General features: G+C 45.2%; 1 protein-coding gene across 3 annotated transcripts in view; it reads left to right on the top strand.

Moving 5' to 3' along the window:
* The window catches only part of cpt1ab (carnitine palmitoyltransferase 1Ab (liver)), a 67,077-nt gene extending 54,714 nt beyond the window's left edge, over positions 1–12,363 (top strand). For all 3 annotated transcript variants that reach the window (XM_059975363.1, XM_059975365.1, XM_059975364.1), the window contains exons 15-20: positions 2,510–2,674; positions 6,738–6,872; positions 7,133–7,285; positions 7,806–7,919; positions 8,571–8,663; positions 11,668–12,363. In XM_059975363.1, coding sequence (XP_059831346.1) covers positions 2,510–2,674; positions 6,738–6,872; positions 7,133–7,285; positions 7,806–7,919; positions 8,571–8,663; positions 11,668–11,754 — 747 coding nt within the window. In that variant the 3' untranslated portion in view covers positions 11,755–12,363. The remainder of the gene's footprint in view (positions 1–2,509; positions 2,675–6,737; positions 6,873–7,132; positions 7,286–7,805; positions 7,920–8,570; positions 8,664–11,667) is intronic.
* Positions 12,364–14,118: the final 1,755 nt, after the last annotated feature.

Here is a 14,118-nt window from a genome sequence, read left to right as displayed (position 1 = left end):
CTTGCAAGTGGAGCAAGTGCCACACCTGCTCCTACACCTCCTCCCTCACTACCATTCAGGGCCCCAAACAGTCCTTCCAAGTGAGGCAACACTTCACCTGTGAGTCTGCAGGGGTCATCTACTGTATCTGGTGCTCCTGGTGTGGCCTCCGGTATATCGGTGAGCCCTGACATAGATTGGGAGACTGCTTTGCCGAGCACCTACGCTCCATCCACCAGGGAAAAATGAACTGTCCCGGTCACCACTCATTTCAATTCTACTTCCCATTCCCATTTGGACATGGAAGTCCTTGGCCTCTCTCAGGCTGGGGGAGCAGCACCTTATATTCTGTTTGGGTAGCCTCCAACCTGATGGCATGAACATCGATTTCTTGAACTTCCAGTAATTTCCCCCCCCCCCTCACCATTCCTGTTTGCCTCTGTAACTCCCTGGGTCGCCTCAGGCTCGCTCAGCTCGTTCTTGTCTAGGGGGAGCAGCCTTCGGCCCCGCCAAACTGGGTAATCAGCTGGTGTGGATGCTGTGTGATGTCCCCGCCTCGCCCAAAACCAGACAGTACACCATATGCGATTAAATGAGTACAATTTATAAAGGTTACTATAACTAAGTGATTAATAACGATACAGTATATATGAAGAGAAAATTAAAGAAAAGGCGCCAAACTTATCAAAGTCCAAACCACTTCGTGCACAACTGTTGGAGCTCAATTACTGAAGTCTTCTGGCCACCATTCGATCCCCTCCGAACTCCTCGACTCGCAGCTCAGGACCCTCCGAACTCCTCGACTCTCCAAACAGCTCAGGACCCTCCGAGTGGTCAACCAAGCACATCTAGCTTCATCCCCCCCCCCCCCTCCTCGGAGAATCTCCCGGCCTCGGACCCCCCTTTGGGGTCCGATCCTCGCCCAGCTTAGAGCATTGCGTCCTCTCCCTCGACCCCCTCGCGCCGATCTGCCCAAAAGCCCGTCAACAAAAGCTTACAGACTCAGAAGAAAGAACATTAATCCCCATTTGGTTTACAAAGGAATACCATTCTCGTTATCAGTAAATTAGCATTCCTGCTAGTTAACAAAAGGAAACACTTTCCCAACAGTAACAAAGAGAAAAAAGAAACCCCCTTTACACCTCTCTCACCTTATCTCCTTCCCTGTTCATCAGCTCCCTCTGGTGCTCCTCCTCCTTCCCTTTCTTCCTTGGTCTTCTGTTCTGGCCTATCGGACTTCCCCTTCTCCAACTCTTTATCTCTTTCACCAATCAACTTTCCAGCTTCTTATTCAACCTCTCCCACCCCCCCCCCCCCCGGTTTCACCTTCCACCTAGTATTTCTTCCTCCCCTTCCCCCGCCTTCTTACTCTGACCTCCCATTTTTCCTCCAGTTCTGATGAAGGGTCTCGGCCCAAAACATTGACTGTTTACTCATTTCCAGAGACGCTGCCTGACCTGCCGAGTTCCTCCAGCGTTCCGTGTGTTGCTTTGCATTTCCAGCATCTGCAGATTTTCTCATGTTTCTGATCCCTCTGAGCTAGTTCAGGGTGATGAAGAATGTATGCTGACCTTCATCAATCATGGCACTAAGTGTAGAAGCTGGATGTTATGTTACAGTTTTATGAAATATTGGCAAGGCTGCATTTGGAATATTGTGTTCACTTTGGTCACCCTGCAGTAGGAAAGATGATGATAATCTGGATAGGGCTGAGAGTGGATGTTGCCAGAATTTGAGGGAATGAGTTATAGAGTTGAACTGGCTAGGATTTATTCTTTGGAGCACAAGAGAATGTGGGGTGATTTTACCGTGGTGTATAGAATCATAAGAACCAGGAATGCATACAGCTTTATTTCAGCATTAGGGAATCTAGAACTAGAGGCTTAAAATAAGAGGGGAGAGATTTAATAGGGGAAACTTTTGGTTGTGGGTATATGGAATGTGCTGTCAGAGGAGGTACACTAACAACATCGAACTTCACAGCGAAGTAACGGGCCCTGTGGCCCACAATGTTGTGCCAAACCAATTAAATTAGTAATGGAACGAAACCCTTCTGCTTACACAATCCCTCCATTCTCTGTACTTTCATGTGCCTACCTAAGAGCCCAACCCATCTGCCTCCCTCAGCACCCCAGACATTCCAGGCATTCACCGTTTTCAATGTAAAGAAATTTGCCCTACCCATCTTTAAACTTGCCCCTTTTCACCTTAAATGCATGCTCTCTGTTACGGGACATTGCAACCCCGGGAAAAGATCCTGTCTGTCTACTTGGTCTGTGGGTCTCATGAAAAGGGATATTAACCAACTGCGCGCAAATTAGATCAGCTGCAATTGGAGTCCTGGTGGCATGGATGAGTTGAGCCTATTTTCATTCATTCCACTGTTGCTTTTGGAATAATTGAGTGAGCTGGAGTGTGTGCGAGATGAATCGTCTGACTGCATGTAGGTGCTTGATGTGAATCCAGCACCGTGTTCGAGTTAAACCAGATTCTTGCTGACTTGTCTCACTTGTTTTCCTTCTCCCTGCAGTGCCAGGAAGTCATCAATCAGTCCCTGAGTGTTGCCCAGCAGCTTGCCAATGATGTGGACTTCCACTCTTTCCCCTTTGACAAGTTTGGGAAGGGGCTAATCAAGCGGTGCCGGATCAGTCCTGACGCCTTTGTCCAAATGGCACTACAACTGGCCCACTACCAGGTAGCGTCTCAATTTATCGAGGGACCTCACCATGATGGGAAGTAGACTTTGGAGTCAGAGTAAAGAGCATTTAGCCTAGGGTACTGCTATTTCTGTGGTGAATAAAGCCAAAGAGAATGCCAGTGAACTTTTGTTGTTTGTTCATTTGGGTAATCATTTTGCCACAGCTGGGGTTTTGAGTGTGGTTCGACGCATGGCACAGGAAAGGTCACAACCTGGATCAATGTCAAAGATTATGGATCAAAGAGCAGCTTGTGGGAAATAATTAACTCCTGTACCTCTGTGGCAACTAGGAAGCAGGAAGAATTCTAAGAAAGCTGATTTTTTTTTTGCTGATTGGTAAATTGATTTATTATTGTCATGTGTACTGAGGTGCAGTGAAAAACTGTTTTGCATTGCAGCTGTACAAATTGTTTTATCCCTAGTGCACTGATTTGGTGGTGGGGAAAATAATGCAGAATAAAGTGTTAGTTACAGAGAAAGTGCAGTGCAAAGGTATAACCAGTTAAATTATAAAGTCTAAAGTCTATCTTACTGCATTATGGGACCATTCAGTGGGATAGATGCTATTGTGCAAAAGTCTTAGGCACCCTAGATTCTTTATATAAATTTTGCTTTAGATGTTTATTTTTGTTTTCTGCATTTCTGTCCAGTTGAAAAGAGAAAATTTTAGATTTCCAAGTATTCATTTCCAAAAACTTAAAAGTTGCAGAAATTTTTTAATTTTGTTAAAGAAAGTAACATTAAGTAATAGACCACTTTTCAAATAAAATTTTGATTATTTTGTAGTATAGCATATAGCCCAGTGCATGATAAACAAAGATAACAAACAGGTGCTAATGATCAATGACACTGAGTTAAATGAACTAAACTGATTACTGTAAATTCCGGACTATAAGCCGCTACTTTTTTTCCCACGCTTTGAACACTGCGGCTTATACTACAGTGTGGCTAATGCATGTTTTTTTTCATGCCACCAAAAACATTTTGCCTCGTAACCGTAGACCAATAAAATTGATGAGTAGTTCACAGAGGTCCAATGAAATTGTACGATAAATCAAGTGCACTTTCACAATTAAATTATTGTAAATCAGTCATTTGTACTCACCCTCATCAACATGGAAAACACTCGAAGAAAAGCATATGATGCAGCTTTTAAGTTAAAGGCAATCAATCTGGCGGTTGAAGAAGGAAATCGAGCTGCTGCACATAATCTTGGCATAAATGAATCGATGGTGAGACGGTGGAGACGCCAGCGTGAAGAACTGAGTCAATGCAAAAAGACGACAAAAGCTTTCAGAGGTAATCATAGCAGATGGCCCGAACTTGAAAACTTTCTTGAAGACTGGGTTAACACACAGAGAGCAGGCGGCCGCGGTGTTTTCACCGTGCAGATCAGACTGAAGGCTAAAGCAATCGCCACCAAAATGAAAATCGAAGATTTTAGAGGTGGGCCATTGTGGTGTTTTAGATTTATGAGACGAAAAGGCCTGTCCGTCAGGGTACGCACGACTCTGTGTCAGCAGCTCCCTCCCGACCACGAGGAAAAGCTTTCTAACTTATTCACTCAAACAAAGATAGCAGAGAATTCCATCGGGCCAGATGATATCATAAATATGGATGAAGTACCTTTGACGTTTGACCTTTCACTCGGACTGTTAATAAAAAAGGTGACTCGTCCATCACACTGAAAACAAGTGGCCATGAGAGAACGCATTTTACTTGTGTTCTGAGCTGCACAGCATCCGGACTAAAGCTTCCACCGATGGTGATTTTTAAGCGGCTGACAATGAAAGTTCAGTGAAAGCTGCCATCAAGAGTACAAACTCAATTCCAGCTGTGATTCCTGGGGGCACCACGAAGTATTTGCAGCCACTGGACATCAGCATGAACCGGGCATTTAAAGTGGCGCTGCGTGTTGAGTGGGAGGCTTGGATGACGAGCGGCGAGAAATCCTTTACCAAAACAGGACGCATGCGAAGAGCATCTTTAACTCAAGTCTGCCAGTGGATCCTAAATACGTGGATCCGTGTCACAACATCCACCATCACCAACGGGTTTCGAAAGGCTGGACTGCTGCGTGATGAAGAGGACCGCGTGCGCTCAAGTGAGAGCGACAACGAAGAGACTGAAGTGAGTGACGAGATCCTGAGGTTATTCAATTCGGACACTGAAGAAGAGGACTTTGATGGTTTTAGTGCGCAGGGGAAGACGAAGAAGGCGATCAATAACTTTTCCTGGTAGGCTGCAGTATATATTTTTTTACCAGTCGTTAGGAGATATTGGAATGTTGTTCGTGCATTGTTCAGTAAAAAAGTATATGCAACGTAATTTGTGTGTTACCGATACGTATGTATATTTAAAAGTAGCTGTGTTACAGGCACTGTTCAGAAAAAAAGCATTTGCAATATATATTTGTTTATGTTACCATACGGATTTAATTAAAAGTTAAAAAATCCTCACGTGTAATATCTTTCTGTGTAAATATCTCGTATTACAACGTGGGACACCTGTGGCTTAAAATCCGGTGCGGCCTGTACAAGTACAAAATTGATTTTCCTTCTAAAATTAGAGCGTGCGGCTTTTAATCAGGTACGCTCTGTAGTCCGGAATCTACGGTAACTGAAACAGAAACAGGTGTAGAAAGAATCACTCTGGGTGAAGGACAACCAAACTAAAAGGCAAGGATGTGGCAGATGTGCCAGTTTAATCTTCAAATCATCAATTCTTACACCATGGCAAGAGTGAGCATAGCAACAAGACCTTGTGGTGATCATCATCACCAAGGTCTCTCCCAAGCAGGAATTTTGTGGCAGACAGTGGTTTTACTTATTGCTGTTCTGAAGAAGTACAAAAAACGGGCAAGGTTGAGGGTCAGAAACATGGAGGTCAGCCATGGAAACTGACTGCAGCAGACACGAGATACGTCAAACTAACATTCCTACTAAATCAGAAGTCCAGCACGGCTATCAGCTCTGAACTCACAGACACCACTGGAACCCAAGTACACCCCTCTACAGTCCGGAGAAGTCTTGTTAGAAGTGTCTTCATGGAAGAGTTACTGCCAAAAAGCCATTCCTCCGAAGTGGAAACAAAGCCATGAGACTCATCTATGCCTAATAACACAAGGACGGGGCTGCTGAACAATGACAGAAAGTGCTCTGGGCTGAAGAGTTAAGATCTGAAATTTTTGGCTCAAACAGGAGGCAACAGGAGCTGTTTGCAGAAAAGCTGGAGGGCACTGCATAGATGGGTGTCTGCAGCCAACAGGGAAGCATGGCGGTGGCTCCCTGTAGTACTGGGGCTGCATTTCTGCGAATTGGAGTTTGTGTTCTAGTCAGAATTAATGGAATCATCAATGCTGAGAAGTACAAACTGATTCTCATCCATCATGCAATACCATGAGGGAGGCATCTGATCGGTCCCAACTTCATTCTACAGCAGGATACTGACCCAAAACACATGGCCAAGGTCATAACGAGCTACCTTCCGGGGAAAGAACAAGAGTTCAACAGATGGTATGGTCTTCACAGAGCCCCAATCCCCAATCTTAACAGCGGGGCTGCTTGGAATACCTAGAGAAACAGAAGTGAGACAGGCAAAGTCTGCAGAAACTGTTCTCCAAGATGCTTGGAACAACCTATTCTTATAAAGCTGCATGACAGTGTCCCTAAGGGAATTGATGCCATTTTAAAATCAAAGTGTGGTCACACCAAATATTGATTCCTGCACTTTATAGAAATTTTTTTGATAGAAACCTTTCATTTCATTATTAATGAAAACATCAGAATTGTTTTTTTACATGTGCCTAAGACTTTTGCACAGTAATGTATCTTATCGTACTACGGGGCCATTCAGTAGTCTTATGATAGTGGGATCAAAACTGTCTTTGAGCCTGGTGGGAGGGAGGAGGGATTGTGTGGGATGGGTGGAGTTTTTGATTATGTTGGCTGTTTTAGTAATCACAGAGTGGCCTTGAGAAGCACTTAGTGTGTGAACTCTGCGGCCCCTCAGTAATGACAGAAACATGTTGATTCTCTCAACCTTTGTGCTTTGATTCTAGGACAAAGGTAAATTCTGTCTGACATATGAGGCCTCGATGACCCGCCTGTTCAGAGAGGGTCGCACGGAGACCGTCCGTTCTTGCACCAGTCAGTCGACAAAGTTTGTGCTGGCCATGGTAGACCCCACTCAGACGGTAGAGACGTCATGCAGTCTGCGCTGATCTCTCAGCATTGTGCTCTCCCTGGGATGTGGTCTGGGAGGTGGATATGTGGGATGATGAAGAGGAGGGTTTGGTCAATGCTGGGGGATGTTGGGGGCATGGTGTAAAGTAGGAGGTAGCTAGAATACAGAAACCTCAGTTTCCTTGGGTTTGCTGAGTGATGATGTGGTGCAAGCATAAGAGATGTCATGGGATAATTCACATTGTTTTTCTTCTGTCTCACCAAATACCAGAGTGAAGAGAAGTTGAAGTTGTTCAAACTGGCAGCAGAGAAGCACCAGAACATGTACCGTCTAGCTATGACCGGCGGTGGCATCGACCGCCACCTCTTCTGCCTTTACGTGGTGTCCAAGTACCTGGGGCTGGACTCCCCATTCCTGAAAGAGGCAGGTGTTGTGAGTCTGTGAGGGCTCATGCATTCCTATAAGCCACCAGTGTGGAAAGGTCTCTCAGACTCGGGTCATTCATCCCACTGACTCTGCTCTGCAATTTAATAATGGCTTTTAATCAGGACTGGAAAGGAAGGGAGCAGAAGGTGGGGAGGGGAAGAATTCCAAGTTAACAGGTGATGGGTGAAACAAGTTAATGGAGAAGGTGCAAGGTTGGATAATGTAAGAAGATGGGTGATAGATGGAAGAGGTAAAATGTTGAAGGAAGAATTGTAATAGGAGAGGACAATGGGCCAAGATTTGTGCTTATTATTATTCAATGTTCTGTCCCCCATCTCTCCACTTCACTGCAGTCCAGTTTCTGTTCTCCCTTTGGTCCAGTACCTAGGCTCTATGTTCCCCTCTCCAGCCTTAGCCTCTTCCTTTCTTCCCCATTCCAACTTCACCCAATACCCACAAACTAGTAGCTCCATTTCACCCCCTCTCTAATTTATTCTGTGACCTTCCTGTCCTGCAGGTCCTATCCGAGCCATGGAAACTCTCCACCAGCCAGACTCCACATCAGCAAGTTGAACTCTTTGACCTGAACCGGTACCCTGAGTACGTGTCAAGTGGCGGAGGCTTTGGGCCGGTGAGTCTTGGTGTGAAGTTAGTCTGGCTCCCTGCCCCGCACTGCGCTGCTATGGCAGAGGTTTATAGGGCCCAGACACAGTGCCAGTAGTCTCAGGGTGTCAGGTAGCAGGGATGGATATATGAACTAGCTCTCTTGTCACTGTCCTGAGGAACCAGGAGGGGCTGCTGATCAGTGAGATGTGTGGGGCTACTAGGATGAATGTATGGTGCTAACCATGGCTGTATCTGGCAATAGGGAAAGGCTGCTCTGGGTGAAGAGCTGACCAAGCAGGGTTACAGCAGATGGAACAGGATGGAGTTGGATGAGCGGGAGGGTATAGGGAGATTGGAACTGTCTGAGAGGCGTGGATAGTGTAAAAATAAACAGGACAGGAGAGACGAGACTAGGGCAACAAAGGTGATGGTGGAGCTATTAGAGGATACCGAAAGATCAATGACAGGGACAGAGGTAAAGGGGATGGTTGGGGGGTTTTGCTGATAGTCAGGAGAGGCTGTGACAGGAAGAGAAGAATTTGTGGGATTTGTTAAAGTGAGGTTGGGAGGGGAGAAATGACAACATTGGCGAGCATGAGGTGTTTCTGGGTTGGCGGGAGTGGAGCCTGTGGTGACTGAGGTAAAGCCACCCCGTTGTCTCTCTGTCTCTTCTCAGGTTGCTGATGATGGCTATGGTGTTTCTTACATCATGGTTGGAGAAAATCTCATCAACATGCACATTTCAAGTAAATTCTCCAGCCCCGAGACAGTAAGTGTCCCCTCAATGGGAAGGTGAATGCTTGAGATAGTGGTGGGGATGGTGTGTCAAGGGGTAGGTCATGGTGAAGTTAATTAATGTTAATATTGACATGTGAGTGCCCATCAGATTGGGGCATGGACTTGATTGTGGGCTGTGTTGTGAAGACAAACCCAGCATTGTGTAGATGGAGGTATCAGTGGGATGGAGATGCTGAGCGAAGTATTGAAACAAGTGTGGGAGCCTTACTCATCCAGGCAAATTTACAATATTCCTCCTGCTCTTGTGTCTTTAGAGGCTTTGGGGTGTCAGGTGAGATACCCACCCAGAACAGTCTCTGACCTAACCTTGTATTTGGCTGGTCTAGCTGTGTTGCTTGTAAACTTGGGACTTTAATACTGAATGCAGTGGGAGGTGGGCATTACCACAATTCTCATCAGCTGGTCATGGACTGCTTCAAAAGCTGAAGAGTTGTGAGCTAGGTCCAGTCTTCAGCAAGCACCTGCTTTACAATGGAGAGCAACCCTCTGTTCAGTTAGCTGTGAGATTCTGTGTTACTGCCTTGTTCTTGTCCCACCCACCAGCAGTTGTTGCCTTTCACTGTGCAGGGCCGACTCTGCTGTTGAAGTGTATGTGAGACACGAGACTGTGAATGGTATAACCTGGAGCACAAAAACAAACCTAGGAACTCGGGTCTTCAACCAATCCTCTGCCTCCCCGGATGCTCACCCAACCCCTGAATTCCTCCAGTAGCTTGTTTATTTCCAAGGCTGCTTGATGCCACATTTTATAAAACACTGACTTGATGTCAAGGGCAGGCAGTCTCCCCTCCCTTCAGGAATCCAGATCTTTTTGGCCACAACTGGACCAAGGATTTGATGTGGATCACTCTGGGATCAAGAGTCATGGTAAAGCCCAAACTGCATCAACAAGCTGTTTGATAGCAAACTGAAAATACGAAACACTCAGGTCAGGTAGCGTCTGAGGAGAGGGAAACAGAGTCAACCCTTAAGATCAATGACCTTTCATCAGAACTGGTAAAGCAAACAGTCAAATATGTTTTAAGTTGTAGGGAATGAAGAATAAAAAGGGAATATCTGTGATAGGATGGAGATCAACGGACTGAGGTAGTGGAGCTAGCTGAAAGAGGAGAGTGATGGATCGTTAATCTGCAGGTCCAAAGCAACACACACAAAGTGCTGGAGGAGCTCAACATATCGGGCAGCTTCTGTGGAAAAGAGTAAACAGTTGACATTTAGGGTTGAGACTCTTTTTCAGGATCTAAAGAAGTGTTTTGGCCTGAAATGATGACTGCTTACTCTTTTCCATAGATGCTGCCTGGTCTGCTGAGTTCCTCCAGCACTTTGTGTGCGTTGATGGATTGTTAATCCCAGTTGATTTGTCCAGATGAAGTATTAGTAGAAGGAGATGAATGAGGGCAGGGCAGATGAGAAATCTGAAATGAAAATACTGCGAATACTTTGCAGATCAGGTAGCATCAGTGGAGAAATAAAGACTTTTTGTCAATGACTTTCATCAGAGCTGGCTGAGTCTGGTTATCTGAAATTATTGAATTGAGTGAGCTGCTGTTATTAATGGTACAGTGTCTGAGCCCTCAGGCAAGTTAGAGTGGATGAATTAAGTTGACAAGTGACTAATAGCTAAGGGTCACCTTTATTGACTGAATGCAGGTGCTCCACAAAATGGTCATGCAATCAGTAACATGGAGAAGTCGACACTCAGCACTGAATACTAGTCTATGAAACACCTTGGCTTCCTTGGCTGCATAAGTGTAGGAAGACACTCTCGAGTCCTGACAAACTCATGAGATTGAGTCTGCTATAACCCAAACACTGGTTTGTGTGGATATTGTGTCATTTGCTACCCTGTTACAAATTAGGGTCATGGAATAACAGACAGTACACTGCATATGAATAAAGGGATTATATTTATAAATCTTAACTAAAGGGTTAGTAAAGAATAACAAAAAGAAAAGGGGCCCATTCTAATTAAACGGTCAAATGTGCGCAAGTTGGAGCTCATCTTAAACTTCTGTCACTCATGCTGGGCCCTCAGTCAGTTTGAAAGCACACAGCACCTTCCAAATGTCACTCACAATCCATTTCGAATAACTGGGTCTCCCACCAGATCGTATGTGACAACCGGTTCTCCCCAGCATCTTCTCTCTCTATCTCCCACTGAACAAAAGCCCAAGACCAATCTTATTGTCCCTACCAAGAAAATCTCCTGCTAATTGGGTGGCACACATTCCACATCATCCCTTATCTTCAACTATAACCCAAACAGGCTGAAAACAGAACAAACAGCTCTGACAGAGCTTCTAAATGAAATACCTACAGCAGAGGCAGTGTTGCTTGAGCTCTTGTTGCTTGCTGTGAGGAGAGTGGTTATTGGAAATGGAGGAGTAAAACAAGAAAGTCATGAAAGGAATGGTTCCTTGGGATTGCTGAAAGAGGGAGAAGAATTTGATGTGTCTGGTAGTGGGACCATTTTGAAGGTGGCAGAAGTTACACTTACTGTGTTACTGGTGGGATGGAAGGAGATGACCAGGGAAGCTCCACCCTTGTGCTTTGTGAGGAAGGGGTTGATAGCTCTCAAATGCATCTAACCCACTTTTGGACCCAAGGTGGGTTAGATGCAGTTGAGAGCTCTGCCTAACATGCCAAAGAATGAAGAAGTACTTATTGGAAAGTCTCATCATCTGATCAAAGGCAATGGAGAAACTGGGAGGATGGAATGGAGACCCTATCCCTACCTGCAGATTCCCTTTCCTTCTCCACTGGCTGGAATTCACACCAGGCAGGTCACTGGTTCAATCCTCCAGTGCTGTATGCTTTCCCTGTGATCATGTGGGTCTTCTCCCATACCCTCCATAAGATGAGCTAGTTGGCATGTTAATTGGTGTCTGCAAATTGTAGGTGAAATCCAGATCATAGGGGAAGTTGATGGGAATGTACAGTGGCTTGTGAACTGTGATGTTGTCTTTCTCACACAGGATTCTCACCGGTTTGGAAAACATTTCCAACAAGCTATGCTTGATATCCTTGCCCTGTTCAACTTGGACAAGAGGACCAGCAAGTAGCAGCAGACATGGTGTCAGAGCTCGGAGGACCAGACCCCGACCCTGGGGCAGATTGTTTTTGGTTGATGCTGGGACATGGTGTGGAACCATAGAATCATTTTGAACACTGACACATTCATTGGCTCCTGGAGCCCTGTGTTGTTATGTGGGTGCGTCAACACGTTCCCTGAGACAGCTCAGGCTGGGCAGGAGCCTCCAGGCGGATGTCACTGAACAGGTCCTTTAAGGAGCTTGTTATACCACTATAAACTGCATCCCAAATTTTTGGTCTTAGGGTTACTGCATGAGATCAGGTAGATAACTTCCTTTATCTGCTCCATCATGATCATTACATGGAGCTTTTATTTTGATTGTCTCTGAACAGTGCTTGATCATAATTCTCAGGATTGTTCACGTATCAATGCAGGTCCCAGCCAGCGTGGGGAGGCATTATATTATAGCTTCAATGTTTCTATCAGAAAGTTGTCTGACTTGGGGACTAGGGAATCAAATCCCTCCCTAAGACCCTACATGGAAGTTTGTTGATTTGGTGTGGATATTGTGTACAGAACCAATGAATGTATTGCAGGTGATTTTGGCTGTTAAGTGAATAAAGAGCTGGGGACCATTGCTGACTGCCCACTGTGTGTTGAGTTTTCTGGAGCACTGTGCATAATACATCTCAGCTTGAATGCCCTTTAGAAACTGAAGGCTAATTAAAGCTCATGATCACACCTCCAGAAATCTGTTTTTACCGGAGCGGCTGATTGGAGAGGAAGGCTTCTCACAAAAACTTCAGAAATAGGAGTAGCAGTGCATGGTTGAGAACTAGTGCAGGGGACTGGGCTTCAGATTAATGATTTATTAGGATCTCTTCTGGGGAAGGTATGACATAAACAACAAGTTTAGGTTACACTTGAACCTGAGGGGAACCAATATCTTTGTGGGCAGGTTTGCCTGAGCTGCTGGGGAGGGTTTAAGCTAATTTGGCAGGAGGACGACAGACTGAGGATGGGGCAGTTGGTTTACAAACAGAGGCGGTGCATAGTGAGATTGTCAGGAAGGACAGGCAGATAATAGGGCACAATTGCAGTCAGTGGAATGAGTTGCAGTGTAACATGGGGACAAAATCAAAAAGTGCGATTAATACAGGACTGAAGGTGTTATTTGTATGCACACAGTATATGGAGCACAGAGATCTCTTGTAGCACAGACATTGGTAGATATGGGGTTGTGAGCATCAGTGAGTTGTGGCTGAAAGATCATAGTTGGGAGTTTAACATGCAAGGATACACATTGCATCAAAAGGGCAAGCAGGCAGGCAGAAGTGGTGGGTGGCTCTGTTGGTTTAAAAAAAAATGAAATCAAATTCTCAGAGGTGATACAGCATCAGAAGATGCAGAATCCTTCTGGGTAGAGCTAAGAAACTACAAGGTTAAAAAGACCCTGGCGGGAGGTATATATAAGCCTTCAAACAATAACCAGGAGCTACAAATTACAACAGGAGATAGAAAACACATGTCAAAAAGGTAATGGTACAATAGTCATGGGGGATTTCAATATATTGGTAGATTGGGAATATCTAGTTGGTGCTGGATCATAAGAGAGAATTTGTAGAATGCCTATGAGATGACTTTCCTCTAGAGGAAAGGCTATTCTGGATTAGGTGTTGTGTAATGAGTTGGATTTGATTGGGGAGCTTAAGGTAAATGAACACTTTGGAAGCAGTAATCATAAGGCATTTAATAAGGTTCCCCATGCGAGGCTCATTCAGATCAGTGAGATCTTGGGGTCTGCTGCGCAATTTGACAATGTTGTTAAGAAGGCGTATGGTGTGTTGACCTTCATCAACTGTGGGCTTGTGCTCAAGAACCATGAGGTAATGTTACAGCGATATAAGACCCTGGTCAGACCCCACTTGGAATATTAACCATATAACAATCACAGCACAGAAACAGGCCATCTCAGCCCTCCTAGTCCGTGCCAAACTCTTAATCTCACTTAGTCCCACCTACCCGCACTCAGCCCATAACCCTCCACTCCTTTCCTGTCCATATACCTATCCAATTTTACCTTAAATGACACAACTGAACTGGCCTCTACTACTTCTACAGGAAGCTCATTCCACACAGCTATCACTCTCTGAGTAAAGAAATACCCCCTCGTGTTTCCCTTAAACTTCTGCCCCCTAACTCTCAAATCATGTCCTCTCGTTTGAATCTCCCCTACTCTCAATGGAAACAGCCGATTCACGTCAACTCTATCTATCCCTCTCAAAGTTTTAAATACCTCGATCAAATCCCCCCTCAACCTTCTACGCTCCAATATTGTGCTCAGTTCTGGTCACCACACTACAGGAAGGATGTGGAAACCATAGAAAGGGTG

This window comes from Hypanus sabinus, chromosome 7, assembly GCF_030144855.1.
Source record: "Hypanus sabinus isolate sHypSab1 chromosome 7, sHypSab1.hap1, whole genome shotgun sequence".
NCBI lineage: Eukaryota > Metazoa > Chordata > Chondrichthyes > Myliobatiformes > Dasyatidae > Hypanus > Hypanus sabinus.
This window is presented reverse-complemented; position numbering and strand designations above follow the sequence as displayed.